We start from the raw sequence: 15357 nt of genomic DNA on the forward strand, positions 1-15357 counted from the left end.
AACAGTTCACACTATTTTGCTCATAGTTACCTGGTTGTCTTGAGTATTTACTTTATTTTCATTTTTTTTTTTATTTGAAATTTTTTTATTGTAAAGTAATAAAACATTGTACGTTAATTAAACCTTTAATAATGTATAATGTATAGTATTTCTGAAACAAATTTTAAGAACATTTTTAAAGCAGTGGGGATTGAGGGCGAATCACTTTGATTAATGGGAATACGTCCTATTTTGTTTTGTTGATGGCTGACCCCGGAGTCGTTAAAAGGTTGAAATTTGCATTTTAAAATAAGGTTTTCTCATTGTGTTTTGAGGGCGTTTAAAGGTTAAAGTTTGCTGTGTTTTCATAGCTCTTCTAAGCTTTGTGAACAAGCCCTTAATAAAGCGATAACCTTCCGGAGCCTTTACGTAATAGTTGACTTCAATATGATGTGATAAAAAAAACAATTTTTCATGTTAACACTTCTGATTTCGCGGTGAAGCTGGGCGGTGTGCGCAAATGAAATATATCCTGCTTATGCATGTGTCTCACTTACCTATATCAAGTTAGGCACAAAGAAATAAACCCTCCGCATGCCTAGTGTTAACTCGACACGTATCGGTGACGGCGAAGGATAACGCTAGTACTCGAGAAGACAGACTGCCCCCTACCCCGGTTGGGTTCATCCGGTAACGTCGTCGCTGCCGAAGAATTCACAGAGTAATGCAAATGTAATTCGCCGGAAAACGTTGGTATAACTATATGCAATACAGTAAACACCAACATATAAGAACCTTTGATTTGGGGTTTAAGGCTGATGTAGTTCTTATCTACCGGGTGATTAGTGAGAAAACCGCCTGAAAATGTTCTTATTACTAAGGCACTCAGGCGCTGACCAATACGTTAAAAATTTACCGAACATAGTCCTTCCGTTTGCAAAACTTTAAGGTCTGTCCAAACGGGACATGTTTTGTGACCAAACATCATCAAACATTGTTTGGTGACCAAACACGTTGATGTTGAAGTGAGTGGCCAAACGGTTAAAACATGTTTGATCAAACACAGATCAAACAATGGATACAAGTCGCTGAGCAAGCGTGGGACGCATGCGCGCGCCAAATATGTTTGGCACGACTGTCCAAACGAACAAAACATCGCCCATCAAACACGAGAACAAAAGAAATGTTTTAAGTTGTTTGATCGAATGTTTGATGGCCTTCAAATTTTATCAAACACGACCAGACAGCACCAAACAAGGTGGCCAAACGGTAAAATGTTTGGTCACCAAACAATGTTTGATGGTGTTTGGTCGCCAAACATTTCCCGTTTGGACAGACCTTAAAGTTTTGCAAACGGAAGGACTATGTTCGGTAAATTTTTAACGTATTGGTCAGCGCCTGAGTGCCTTAGTAATAAGAACATTTTCAGGCGGTTTTCTCTAAAGTAATATTAATGTTTGTTTTTCGAATCATTAGCATATTATATCATTTATACTCTCTTGGGATATCAACAACGTTTGCTGCTTGCCCGGGCTCTTGCCTACCCAAGATATATATACATTCCGATTACCGAGATGAAACTAATTTGAGTTAAATGGGACTGCTTGAGTTTCGATTCACTGGATATCGCCAGCGTTTATTTCACATTTCGGCGTTTGTTTTACTCCTATGTGCAAATATTGACCTCTTCAACCTGCCGCTAACCCCCTTGAGTAGAGTCGCGTCGATCTTTCCTAGCCGATCGAAGCGATTCTGCTCGCAGAGTAGCTGACCCTGACGCCGATAGCCTCAGCGGGTTACGAGTCAGCAGCATGAGTTTGATAATCAAAATAAGTAATCTGTTTAAGAGGCTTTCTCGCTTAGAACGGTCCACTGGCTTTTCGGACTTCAAACATGGGCTCTTTTACTCCCCTAAAAAAGTCAGCGAACGTCGCTTAAACAATCGGAGTCACAGACTCCAACCTAGTTAAGGCCGGCCACCACTAACCTAATCACGGTCTGAATGTTTTAACCAATAGGCCCTAAATGTTTATATTTTTGCTCCTACAGTCAAACGAACCCCTATTAAGCGGCCACCTATTAGACAGACACCCCTATTAGGCGGCAAGCAATTAAAGTCCCGATGAGGGCTTTTCTATTGTTTTTAGTTAAACGGCCAGCCCCCTTTAAGCGGTCACTATCCATTTCTTCGAGGGTGGCCGTTTAATAGGGTTGAACTACATAGTAAACAAAAAGTGTCTTCTGTTTTTTTTTTCTTAGATTATGTGCGTATTGTTCTAAACATAGCAGCCTTCACTGGCATCCTGTCCAAGCCTTTTTTAACCATTGCTCTTCATTTTACTGGTGGAATTCTCCTAGATATTGTTGATGGAGTGTCAGCGCGGTACCTCAATCAATGTTAGTTTGAACATCATTTAATTTTGTATAATTTCCACCCCCTTCCTCAATCCCCTTCCATACCCAGACTCAACGAGGAGTCCCCCTTTCGCTTAGTCCAACGGGCGTGACCGTAACTAGATCTATATAATTATAAACTGGGCCGAGAAAATGGCCGCGCGACATTCTGGGATCGAGAAGCGCTCGAAATGATTTATATTACTGGTGTAACAATTTCCTAACAAGTTGAGCTCCAGGTTTCGACTTCAAGAATGTTTTTACTACTGAAAGATGCGTTTAGTAGCACTGTCAAGATTTGCTAAAATAATCTGACTTGTTATATCATTACAAATAATGTTGTTGCTACTGAAAGATGCGTTTAGTAGTACTTTCAAGATTTGTTAAAAAATCTTACTTGTTATATCATTACAAATAATGTTGTTACCACTGAAAGATGCGTTTAGAAGCACTTTCAAGATTTGCTAAAAAAAAAAGTCTTACTTTTTATATATATCATTACAAATAATACATATTTTACCAGTTAAGGTCAATGAAGTTTTATTGTTGTCTTACCCAAGGTTCCATTTATGGAGATCTGCTTGATAATCTTCTGGACAGGTGGGTTACAGTGCTGCGTACCCAGGAGGGGAAGGGACGAGGTACTCACCTATAATAGTAACGGGGAGATGCAAAGCCTGGTTTTTGGGTTTAATTTTGCCATCTGAGTGGAGGACTCTTTCAGTTAGAAAAAAATTTTTTCTTTTTTGGCGGGGGGGGGGGGTCTTGTTTAAGCTACGTTTTTCAGGCGGGAGGGGATCACTTGTAGAGCTGAACACCCCCTAGGTGAAATTGCGCCCCCTACCAAAGAGTATTAACAGACAACCTGACGCACTGCAAAACGCGCTGTTTCACCTTGGCGCGTCCATGTTTGCTCTCATACTTTCTTTCGCGTCTCGCTCGACTGCTCGACAGCTTTCGTTGCCGTGACGGTATTGTTAACCGCGAACTTCATTTTGAAGGGAAAAGCGCCCCACGGACGAAGTTGACATTTGTAACTAAGATCCGTTGAAATATATCTAAGATTTATTTTATAATAAAAAAAATAAATCTCAGTTACAAATTAGTCATTTGCTGGGAAATATTAAATATGCAAGAGTACACTCCTTTACTTGTTACATTGTTATGATTGACAGGTGTGGAAGAATAGGTTTGATGATGGTTTGTGCGTGTGTTACCCTCAGTACTTGTTTGTTCTTCAGTTGTTTGTCATCTTAGAAGTAGCAGGTTCCTGGGCAAATCATTACAGGTAATGTAACACCACTTTGTTGCCTGTTTATGTCTGGAATCAATAACCAGTTTGGGGGTGGGGTGGGGTGAGGAAGGGGCTGTTATCGGAAGAAACGAAGCAAAATATCCATAAAATCTTTATGGAGCTAATTACCTAAATGTGTGTTGAAAGTAAATGCAAATGGCGATGATGACGACTTAACTGAAGAATGATCGAATGAATAAGATGTCGTTTCAGGAGGAAACTGTACGATGGCTAGCATATTGAAAACTGTCCAAACAAATATAAAACAAACCAAGTTCTGGTCAAACTACTATCAAGCGCGCATTTCTGAACATAGGCTATAACAAAGTCTAGTTGCCCGACTTGCTTTCAAATGGGTTAGGTCAATGCTGTTTATTCTGTTTGCTATGAGTTCTAAACTTTAAAATAACTGAGCAGCAGTCTTTTAGTGGCAAAATTTCGGCCACATATCAAAGAAGAATGATTTCCAAGTATTATAAATAATGCTTCTATACATAATTGACGTAATGTACAATTTCGCCCATCCATGCTCCTTTTTGGCACTTATTTGTTTCTTCTAAGTTCCTCTACAGAACGAAGATATGACCTAACCACGAATGCCTAACAATATTAATGCTTAATGTTCCAGTGTTTTTGTTCTACTCACAACAGATGTACCCTGGTGAAGCATGCAGATAACAAAAATTCACTCTGTTATAATCATCAACATGTGACACACTTCAAAAGCGGGATTCATTAGTGGTCTACGCTTTCATTTTTGGAAGTTGGTGGTGCCGGGTTGGGACAGTGCCTTATTTCCAGGTTATTTTTCAGGGGAAGACGGACCTTGGCCCTATATAGACGAAGGGACAATGTACACGTTGTACTTAGAATTTAATTTGTATTACTGAGTTATAATTAATTTATAGTTTATTAGAAAACTATTATTAGAAAGCGAGTGCTAAAAGCAGTAATTCTGTAACTTGGTGGAAAACACATACAATATCGATAGAAATCTTGAGCTCATATTAATCTTGGTATCACGAAGTCGAAAAGACAGTGGAAGCACTCGCCTGCAGCTTTTTATAGTTCTCCCAAACTTTCACTTGTGTTTCTATTTAGCACTAAGATTTATATGAGTTCGTGCGCGTGACACAAACTTTAGGTTGTTCGTTGGTTGCACGGCAGCGTGACGCTTGACGTCCTAGAACCTTCGCCGAGTTAGTACTTATTCAAAAAGAAAGCTTTTGTTTTCCTTGGAGATCCTGGTACCTTCCGCATGCCAAGCGGGCGCTCTACCATTTAAGCTAATTTCCCGGAAGTAAGTTGAGGGGGCGCGGTGCGCGCGTTGGCCTCATGGTTAGTGCGTTCGTCTCCGGATCGAGCGGTCCGAGTTCGAACCCTGGCCTGCCGGACATTGTGTCGTGTTCTTGGGAAAGACACTTTACTCTCACAGTGCCTCTCTCCACCCAGCTGTACAAATGGGTATCAGCGAATTTAATGCTGGGGGTAACCCTGCAATGGACTAGCATCCCATCCAGGGGAGAATAGAAATACTCCTAGTCGCTTCTTGCTACAGAAACCGGGATGAGCTCCGGCCTGATGGGCCACTTGGCTAGTATGCAGACGTTACCTTATAAGTAAGTTATTCCATTAGCGTTTTTTGGATCACGGAGATGTATGTGACCTAGATGGCGCTTGAACTTGTCTTGGTGATTGCTTCCGTCTCACCTTCTATCCAACACGCTTTCACGGAGCAATTGTGAAACTTCTAAATGTGTACTTTTAATATTTTCAACAGCCCTTCTTGACCCTGATCATATTTGGTCAAGACATCTGCGTGGCCATGTTGTACCTTCTTCACTTTTCACCTAGACCAACAGGTATGCAAAAACATATCGTCTTTGATTGCGTTGCTATGTATCTTGATTTTTCCCCAACAATTTGCGCGCGCGCTCTCATTGGCTTATTGAGGTACATTAATGGAACTGTTTTTCGCCAAAAGTCTCATTGCCAAAAATTTATGACGTCATTGAGTATTAGCTGTACTGTCACCTCTGTACTGTTGACCAACGACCTCTGTTTTCACATTGGATCTTCTTGTCATCGGAAACCAAAATTAACCGCTTAAGTGTTTTATCGTTGAAGACTCTTGTTTTTTGTAACTTCCATGAACTTTTTTTCAGTATCATTTGCCGGAACCTCCTACAGTTTATGGGTACTGCTGGCGTGGATTAGTGCCTCAGTCTTGATCTACAGACAAGTCGTTGTCCATGGGCTTATGGTCATTAACTCATTTAGCGACCTTGCTCGGTTACACGACCAAGCGGAGGACTCCATAGTCGAGAAACAATATCGAAAATCTAAATAACAGAAACCTCAAACGGTCGGCTGGTCATAAGCAACTTTATTTTGGATAGTTACCACAACATTCTTGTATACTGGAGTTTCTGGGTCTTTACAAGTTAGTCTATTTATTCCATTTATTTACTTCTTATTATACTCACTTTGAAGAATCCTGAAAATTCTCAAGAAGTGCCAAAGCAAGCTTTACTGTCTGATTTTGAAATGCTTTTTAGTAGAATTTAAAGCCGGAACTCAACAAACAATTTGACTCGCTCCGCATGAAAGTATTTGTTTAGGTTTTTGGCTTCAATGCTTTTTAATTCTCTTCACCTTTTTTAATAGCTTGTAATTATAATTTTATATGTTATTTTATTTAAGGCTGAAATCATTGTTGGGATACTTTAACAAGGACGGAGTTAAAAAGTCGGCCGGTGTATAACACAGACTGTGGACTGCAAACTGCAAACTACAGACCGGGGGTTGAAATGCAGACTGCACACAGGCAGACTTTTCAAGGGTATCGTCAGTGTTACCATTTCCATTATCGAGAGTTAACCTTGGAAATAACACAATATGTACTTAAAAAGTCTGTAGTCTGCAGTCTGCATTTCGATTTTCATCATCGGTCTGCAGTCTGCATTTCACCCTCAGTCTACAATTGACCCCCGGTTTTACAATGACCGGTCGGTTAACGGTAAAGTTGTATTCAATACCCACGCAAATGCATAATCAAAACAATTCTTCTTGAGTGGTGTAAACCTTTGCATGCTCGCTTGCATTCATACGATTTTCTACTTATCTCACACACCATCAGCAAGGGTGCATTTAGGTGGAGCAATATTTTTGCTTTTGTTTTTTCACTGAACCGGTCCTGTTTCAGGCTCCATTCTCGTTCTACACCAACATGCACAAAAACAGGCACTACCGAAAATGCTTGGACTTTGAAGTCTATGAACAATTGTTAGACGGGAGAGCAAAATATGATTTCAAGGCAGTTTGTTTAAATTCCCCCCAACCCTCTTAAGATCTCTTAAATGGTGTCAAATTCCTTGCCCTAGTATATTAACACCCACTTATGTCAAATTCACCTTCCCAGCTCTGGGCACAAGAGAGAGTCAAATGCCTGGGGTTTGCCAAACGGTTGAAGTTGATGTAGCCAACTGTTTTAAGCTGATGGTTGATCATATATCGCGGGTAGTCTTTTCTTTAGTCCGGTATATAAGCTGATAAGATAGACTACGATTAGTCCCTCTTTTGCTTAGTCCGTCGTGTGTGACGCGAAAGAAAACCGTGAGAAAAAAATGGCCGCGCGAAAGAAGCGCGCTCACCATCAGGATTTCGTGCGACCTTTATTTCCTCGTGGGTTATTTACGGTCACGCTCGAAGGTCCAATTAAAAGCGGAAAACGGACGACTCGTGGTCTAGGAAAAAGACATCTTCGTGTATATGCTTTTCAGCCTGTTCATCGACCTTCTTTCCACGCTCTTCGTACTACCGCTCCCCAGCTTGAAAGAAAAGAACATTTTTCCAGTCCACTCGCTCTAAAGAAACTAAAAGACTGCTAACAATCTATCTTATGTAATTTTCAGTTTCAAGGAATTGAACCTCCTTGCTTTTCACCTCAAATGCCTCGTACTCACGTCTAGAATTCCCCCTCCTCTATCTCCCAGCTCTATCTCCCTTCCCCTCTTCATCCTTCTCTCCATCCCTCCTTTCTTCGGCCATTTTCACCTCCGTCCTAGTTTATTTTTGATGTATGCAACAGTCTTTACGCTTTTAACATGAATGGCAGAAACAAAACAACGCTGAACTAACAGAGACAGCTGAAGATCTAGCCGAGGACCCTGGGAACGAAGTTCACTTCCTTCGAAGGAAGAGCCTGCAATAATATCTCCTTGGTCAGCAGTTACCACTTACACCTCAAAGAAAGAAAGAAGAAAGGAAGAAGAAAGCGTAAATTTCACGTGTTGAACTTTTTGCCTTGGAGAAGTTTTACTGTTTCATTCGTTTACCATAAGATAAACCTCGATCTCTCAGTAATCTTAAGAGGTTTATGAATGCCGCTTTATCGATAGAGGGCGCAAAATTATTGCTAAACCTCCACTGACAAGTCACACTAGACACGTGTCACCTAGTTGTACTAATACTAGCTTTTCACAATCTTCAACCGGCAATATGACCAGTTTGTGGATGGGAGATGTAAGTCACAAATCGCATGACAAATCTTGTTAGTTTTAACAATAGAAGGTCGGGATTTTTGATTAAATGTGCACTAGACAAGGGTTTTGTGCGGTTTACTTAAAGCCTCGATCTTTGACAGCTCGACACTTACATGGATGAAGCATTCATCACCAGTGCTTTCGCAGCGATGGGAGAGGCAGTTTCATCGGTGAAGATGATCAAGAACAGGGCCACAGGGTAACGTATTGCACCTACATTTTAACGTAATCTAGTTGTAACTATCTTATGCTGATTACGTGCTATATGGCGAAGTCACGTGCTAGAAAGAAAATGCTGGTCCCAAGGGAAAACGGTGGGTGAGACCCTCAGTGTTCACCCCGCCCAGGTGGAGGGTGAGAGTCCAGGCGAAGAGACATTCACTCTTTCCTTTGCGAGCAGTCCGGATTATTTAATTCAGCATTGATGATAGCATGAAATTTTGCCACAATCACACAGCTGGGAGAACCAGTCCTGGTTTTGACAAATTTTACTTGCACCTCTCTTTGATAGTCAGGTATTCGCTATCCAGTAAACAGATAGCATCTGACTGAAACATTCAATAATTCGTTGTCATAAATTGTTATATCATCATGGCACAACCAATAAGGTTGCATAGGCTAGCATTTTCACGACAAAAACTGCTGGCTCAGTCTGATCTTGGAGACAGGAATTTTCCATTAAGGACATTCACGTGAAAATTTTCAAGTCAATAGTTTTTTTCTAAATTTTTACTGCAGTCAGATAATGAGTTACTTGTGTTAGGAATGCAAAAAATGCTGCCAACGTTTTCACAAAACTTAACCCTTCAAGAGGCATTTGAAACCACCGCACAGATAAACAGAGTTAAAATCATCAGAATTTGATGGTGCATTTTGTGAAAAAAAATGCAAACTTCTAATCAATAGATTTTCTTCATTTTTTCACGAAACATATATAATAGATGAAGGGCTAACCCAGTGTTCAAACAGTTGTTATCATAGGAAGTTAACATCTTTGTTTTCCTGCAGAGCTACACATATTTGTTTTAGTATAGTATGTTGGCATGTCACATGTACATGTTAATGTCATGAAATATGTTCTTGAAGCTGTAGTTTTCTTTTTACTCCAGGGCTCAGTACGCAACACATATCAGCTTTGTGTTTCTTTTTCTTTTTCAGGACTCCAGCTGGGTACTGTTTTGTTGACTTTGGTGACTATGCAGGATCACAGAAAGTCATGGCTAAATTAAATGGATTGCCGATTCCTGGAAGCAATCCTGTAAGTAGATCTCAAGACCTTTGATATGTATCGTGTTGCTTCAGAAAAATATGGTAGTTTTCTTCTTTAGTATTGAACCTCGTGCCTCTGAAAATACCAATTTAACTTCCTACTTTCCTTTTACGTAAATCCTTGAATTAGCACCTCACCTCAAATAAGTGCCCTCTTCGAATACATGTAAGCGCCCCTCCTGTCGGCCAAAATTTAAAATAAGTACCTCTCCTCAAATAAGCGCCCCACTCCCCTCTGCATTTTTTGTGGAAGAGTACTGAGACAACAGAAGATGTATAGTATTGGCCATGTTTAATCACAAGCAAGTGATTATCAACTCATTCAAGTACTGCACATTGACCATTGCAATGGATGTTAGTGAAGATCGGCTAATTCATCGCTTAAAGACCTTTTGCAGGAGGCAAGAGAGACAGGATCCTTCTGAGACTTCTGAGGGACTGACACATACATTTATTACAAAAAACTGATCATGTCTGACCACGATTTGGGGAAAATCAAATAAGCGGCCCCCTTGATTAAGCGCCTCCCTCAAATAAGCGCCCCTGTCTTCTCCTAGATTTGAAATAAGCACCCTGGGTGCTAATTCAAGGAATTACAGTATTTCAGTTTTGACTTTTCAAATTCTCCTTTTCCTCAGAAATTTCAATGACCTTGGGGTGGATGTGAATATTTTTTGTAACTGCATATGTTGCAGTTTTCTCTTATTAATGGTGTGGAGAGGTCTTGAAAAACAACAAAAAAATATCACTACATAGACAAGAAATAGACAAAATTCAGATAATTATTAAAAAACTTAACACGAGATCCAGTCTTTCCCAGAAAATTTTTTATTCAATTTACCTCTAAAACTTTCAGTTATATTTATCTATAATAATGTTCTCAGAAATGTGAACAATGCAAATCAAATCATGTAAGTTGTTAAATTCAACGATAGGATACGGTTCCTGTCTTGCAATAAAAAAATGAATATTCTCTACTAATCTTGTGTCACTGCTATCTAAAACATTGTTCAAGAGGGACTTGTCAATAGTTTTATAGTCATTATGATTAAATTATAATAGTGGTTACAACATAATTGTGAGGCAAATAATAATTTTTCTTTTTTTGTAGATAAAACGATTCAAGTTGAATTGGGCTACTTATGGCAAGGACTCATTTTCCCAGTGAGTAACAGATATATAGCTCTGTTAAGTGTCTTATTTTAGTCTGCTTTCTTGCAACATACCATAGTGTAAACCAAGGAAATTTGTTCTTTCAGGGGACCAGAGTATTCAATATTTGTTGGTGACTTGTCTCCTGATGTTACTGACTATGCTCTTCAGGTAATTAAACATTGTAGAATTGATAAGAAATGGTATTACAAGTGGTACAAGGACCAAGCTTTTTTTAAGGCCAGTTTTGGCCGGTTGAGGAGTCAGTGGACTAAAAACAGTCATGTCACATATATGTAACCCTTATCTACCCTAAGGTCCTGGGAACCTGAGCACCTAGTCACTAGTAAGAGTATTTTGCATTTGACCAAAACTTTGGTGAATTTGAGACAGAAGCAATTGATAGGGAAACCTCATGGCAGAGTTTATGAAAATCTGACGACTGTCTAATTTCCAAAATGTGAACCATTCAACAGAGAATGCTCGCAGTTGGAGGGGCAAAATGGATTGGAAAGAAATTTCGCGGATGAAAGATCAGAATTTTTGATCAAATCAGAAGTGCCTCTGGATGTAGAGTCCACTACTCCAGCTATCAGGCCCCTGGACCTTCTATTGTTTGTGTTCAAAAAATGTGTTTTTAAATTCAATTTTGTGAAAAATGTTTAGAATCTTACAATATTGTTGTTTTTTTCTTTTCAATTTTCAGGAGTTTTTCCAGAGACATTTCCCCAGTTGCAAAGCTGCTAAAGGTACTTTTTTGTGTTAAAAATGAATCCAGAATAATAATGATCTGTGATTGGGCAACCTGAACATGATCGGACTTCTTGACATACAGTACATGTATACACACAGAATGCTTAGAGGTGAGAAAGCACATAGGCCATAACCAATGTATTGCTTTTTGCATTGCAGTTGTTTTGGATGCAGCAGGGAACTCAAGGTAAGTTTTAAATGGTATTATAATATATAATTATGTTGTATGAGAAGTAGGCGGTGTCCGTTTTATCGAGAGTCAAAACAATAAAATTGCCATTTTGGTACCATGAGAGTGTCTGTAATTCCATAATAGGGAGAGTCCATAATAGCAGGAGTTATTTCCAGTCAGACCATTATACTGAAGCTTTCACCGGGGACCTGGATTTTGTCTGTAATATTGAGCGTCCGTAATAGCGGGATGTCCACAAGGCGAGAGTTGACTGTAAATGGTTTCAACCCTGGAGTATCCCAATCAGTCACTTGCAGTAACTACATTCAGTTGAATTTAACACACTATTTATGTTTTGCAGAGGATATGGTTTTGTGAGGTTTAGCGATGAAGTGGAACACAGGAAAGCCATGATAGACATGCAAGGAGCTGTAGGGTGTGGTTCAAAACCTTTGCGAGTCAGTGCTGCAACCCCCAAAAGGTACCACATGACATTATCGCTCTGTTTTTTTACTCAACCCTTGTAGTACCAAACCTTACTGATATCAATAAATTCATTTGTGGTTCACTGAGGGTCAGAATTACAGTGGTCAATTTAAGACACTCTACTCTAACAGTGCCTCATTCATTAAAGTTCAAATGACAACTGTCAAACGTTGAGTTTCGTAACAACAGCACAAACAACTACAATGTAATTATAATTTGCTACATTACTAGTTTACTGGTGGGGTCAGTGGGGGTAGGCGAGTGCGGTAGTTGTAGTTTCCCTAGTGGCTTTGTTCTCACACAAAATGTTGTATTTATTGTAGCAGACCTCAGAGCAACGCAGGTAATGCAGCCACGTCATACAGCACTGCTAGTGCTGCAAACCAGCAATACATGCAGCAGTACCAGCAATACCAGCAATACCTGGCGGCATGGCAGGGATACCAGCATCAGCAACAGCAACAACAGCTACAACAGCAGCAGTACTATCAACACTATCAACATTATCAACCGTACGGACAGACCGCTTACCAGCAACCAACAGTAAGTAAATAAATTTACAATATTTGGAGAGGAACACACATCAGCCTCAGCTGGTTTTCATGCATGTGGGTTCTCTGACCTGGTCAAATTGGGATTTGGCAATGTTGGTTTTTGTGGAGGAAAGAAAAGGGTAGAACCTGTAGAAAAACCCGTGGAGCAAGGCAAGAACCCAACCCACATATGGAACTGGGCCAGAATCAATCCCGGGCCACATTGGTGGGAGGTATCTCACCACTGCACCATCCGCTCTCTCAAGTGTGTAGGGAGTAGGTCAAACACAAATTTCATTTGTTTTTCAGGTTTATCTGCTCCCAACCTAGGTTAATCTGTTTCAACCAGAAGATAACCCTCTAACTTATATTCATGTGAAATCAATTTGAATTCATTACCTTCATCAGGATTGCTAGTGAATGAATTCAAGTTGTTTTCTGTGATTTTGACAGGTTTACCTCAAAACAAGTTGACAGTATACTTTAGAGTGCTAAACCTGTCTTTGTCTTGGCCAGCTCAAACAATACTGATAAGCAAGAGGAGTTAAGGATTAGAATGGGGCAGAAACATTTTCAGAATTACAGTGTATTACTACCAGTCAAACATGAGAGTGTTACCTTGTCTGCCTGCATACCTGCCTGCCTGCCTGCCTGTCTGCCTGCCTGCCTGTATACCTGCCTGTATACCTGCCTGCTGGCTCAGTGGGAAGTCAACTCTCATAAGGTTTCATTCATGTTTGGTCTGGCATGGTCATTTGGCAAGAATAGTCAATTAACAATTGTGGACTGTGACACATTATATTGGAACCTGTTTTAAGAAGACACCTTGTATTATGCACACACATATGGGAGTGCCAAGGGTGTCTGCTTAATACAAGTTTGACTGTGTTAGAAACTTAAATGAAGCCATGATAATGAAGAAAACTGAAAGCAACTAATATCTCGTTGACCCAGACCCGTTGATTTCTTGTTTACTTTCTGCATGCAGAGTTACGAAGAAACAGTTACAGTGGATAACACAGCAGAGGGTAAGTACAAGTCATAGTGGCTGATAAAATATTGATTCAGAAGTAAATCTACAATTAATTAGTATTGCACGGTAGTTGCTAAAACGGCAACCTTTTACAACGATAGGGTTGTAAATGCTTGAATTCATTCAGACTGTTAACAGACCATAAGCTTGTGTTGTTCGTGGGGCATTTCTTTTCTTTAATTTCAAAAATGGTACGTGGTGGAACCACGCCTTGCAGCCACCCAACATCACTTTATAACCCAAAGGTGGTCGTATTAAAGGATTTCCTTGCTTGGTGAAGAGGGTTGGGTGGTTTTTGAAATCATTCCAGAGTTACAGTATTTGGCTACAGTGATTCTGTTAATTGTTGTCGTTGATCAATTTTAGATTTTAATGTATTTTAAAGGTTTAACATTTATTTTCTCAGGGGACCCTCCTGAAAACCACCTTATGGTGATTGGAGGCGTCCTCTTAAAATATTATGTATTATTATTATTATTATTATTATTATTATTATTATTATTATTATTATTATTATTTTAAGTCCTTAAAGTTGGGGCTGGGGCTACATGACGCTTTAATCAGGGCTAATTTTAGTTTCAAAACCACTCATTTGATTTGTCTAGAACAGCAAACGACAAAGGAGTCACGGAAATCTGTTAGAGAGTAAACAGGACTTCAGGACAAACTTTAGAAGTGTTGATCAGTGGAAACGTTTCCTTTCTCCTTTCAGATCCCAATCCACCTCTCGATATTACAACAGAAAACAAAAACATTATTTCAAATGAAGCAGTAAGTTTTACAAAGCTTTCTTTTGATTACTCCTTACCTAGAGAGAAAGCACCCACCAAAACCCATCACTGAATCTATCTTTTGCCCAAACTATATGTTTCACCATACAGAGAGACATGCATACCAGTTTAGGACTTCCTCCAGAGCTAACTAACAATTATCAAATGGCTTTAAGAAGATAGAGCAACACCAGGCTTTGCGCGACCCAGTCACATGGTATAAAATCAGTCTTCTGGGAAGTGCGTTACTCAGTGGGAATTCTGACTACATTTTTGTACACTAACACGAGACACCCAGTGTGAATAGTTTATTGAGGACGCGTCAGTAAGTTATATGTTAGTCAGTCAGCTTTTAAAACAAAAGCTTAATGTAGCAGGGCTGATTCTGTACCAAGTGACTAGGTCGTGTAAAGGACCTATTGTGTGCATGAAATGAAACCTTAGTCCTTAGTCTGTTTATATTCAGCCTTGCTTCTTTTTGTCTTCCAACAGGAACTATATTATGAGCTGGAGCAGTCAAGATGGCAGCCGGTAGAGACACTCAACTCGGGACCTAAGCCTCTTGTTGCATAAGTTGCAGTTCACTAGTATTTTATTCTTGGAGTCCTCATTCATAACCAGTACTTTGATATTTTAACTTATTGTCGAGCAGTTACGGACCTTTTAACTAAGCCACGCGTCGTGATACCGTTCCCAGTCAAACAACGTTTTCATTTGAATATTAGCAACATGTGGTCGACTTAGACATCGTTATGCTTTTGTACCAAAGATGGAACACGTGAAACTTTCAGGGAAGGGGCTCAACTGGCATCTACACTTCTACACATGTACTAACAAGCTGTTAAGAAAACTAAAACTTTTCTTAACAATCCGTCTTTTGAGCGGGAGGTGAATTGCACGCCACAAGAGAAACGCCTGTCAAGGAATTCTTTCTCGTCAGAACTTTGTGGTTGTGTAAAAGAAAAAAAAACGAAAGCA

At 39.7% G+C, this 15357-nt stretch overlaps 2 protein-coding genes across 2 annotated transcripts; both read left to right on the top strand.

The window, feature by feature from the left end:
* The first annotated feature begins 1343 nt into the window (after positions 1 to 1343).
* Positions 1344 to 6017, top strand: LOC145462300 (CDP-diacylglycerol--inositol 3-phosphatidyltransferase-like). The gene is made up of 6 exons (XM_081445799.1): positions 1344 to 1350; positions 2239 to 2376; positions 2934 to 3014; positions 3615 to 3661; positions 5448 to 5529; positions 5833 to 6017. The coding sequence occupies exons 1-6, from the start codon at positions 1344 to 1346 to the stop codon at positions 6015 to 6017; spliced, it is 540 nt and encodes a 179-aa protein (XP_081301925.1).
* Positions 6018 to 7132: 1115 nt separating this feature from the next.
* On the top strand, positions 7133 to 15354 carry LOC145464486 (tRNA selenocysteine 1-associated protein 1-like). Its single transcript, XM_081448398.1, has 12 exons — positions 7133 to 8191; positions 8313 to 8410; positions 9370 to 9469; positions 10592 to 10644; positions 10740 to 10803; positions 11339 to 11381; positions 11545 to 11572; positions 11919 to 12038; positions 12367 to 12586; positions 13565 to 13604; positions 14322 to 14380; positions 14872 to 15354. Exons 1-12 carry the CDS (start codon positions 8168 to 8170, stop codon positions 14950 to 14952), a joined length of 930 nt encoding a protein of 309 aa, XP_081304524.1. The 5' UTR covers positions 7133 to 8167; the 3' UTR covers positions 14953 to 15354.
* Positions 15355 to 15357: the final 3 nt, after the last annotated feature.

Source organism: Orbicella franksi, chromosome 12 (genome assembly GCF_964199315.1).
Source record: "Orbicella franksi chromosome 12, jaOrbFran1.1, whole genome shotgun sequence".
In the NCBI taxonomy this organism is placed as follows: Eukaryota; Metazoa; Cnidaria; class Anthozoa; order Scleractinia; family Merulinidae; genus Orbicella; species Orbicella franksi.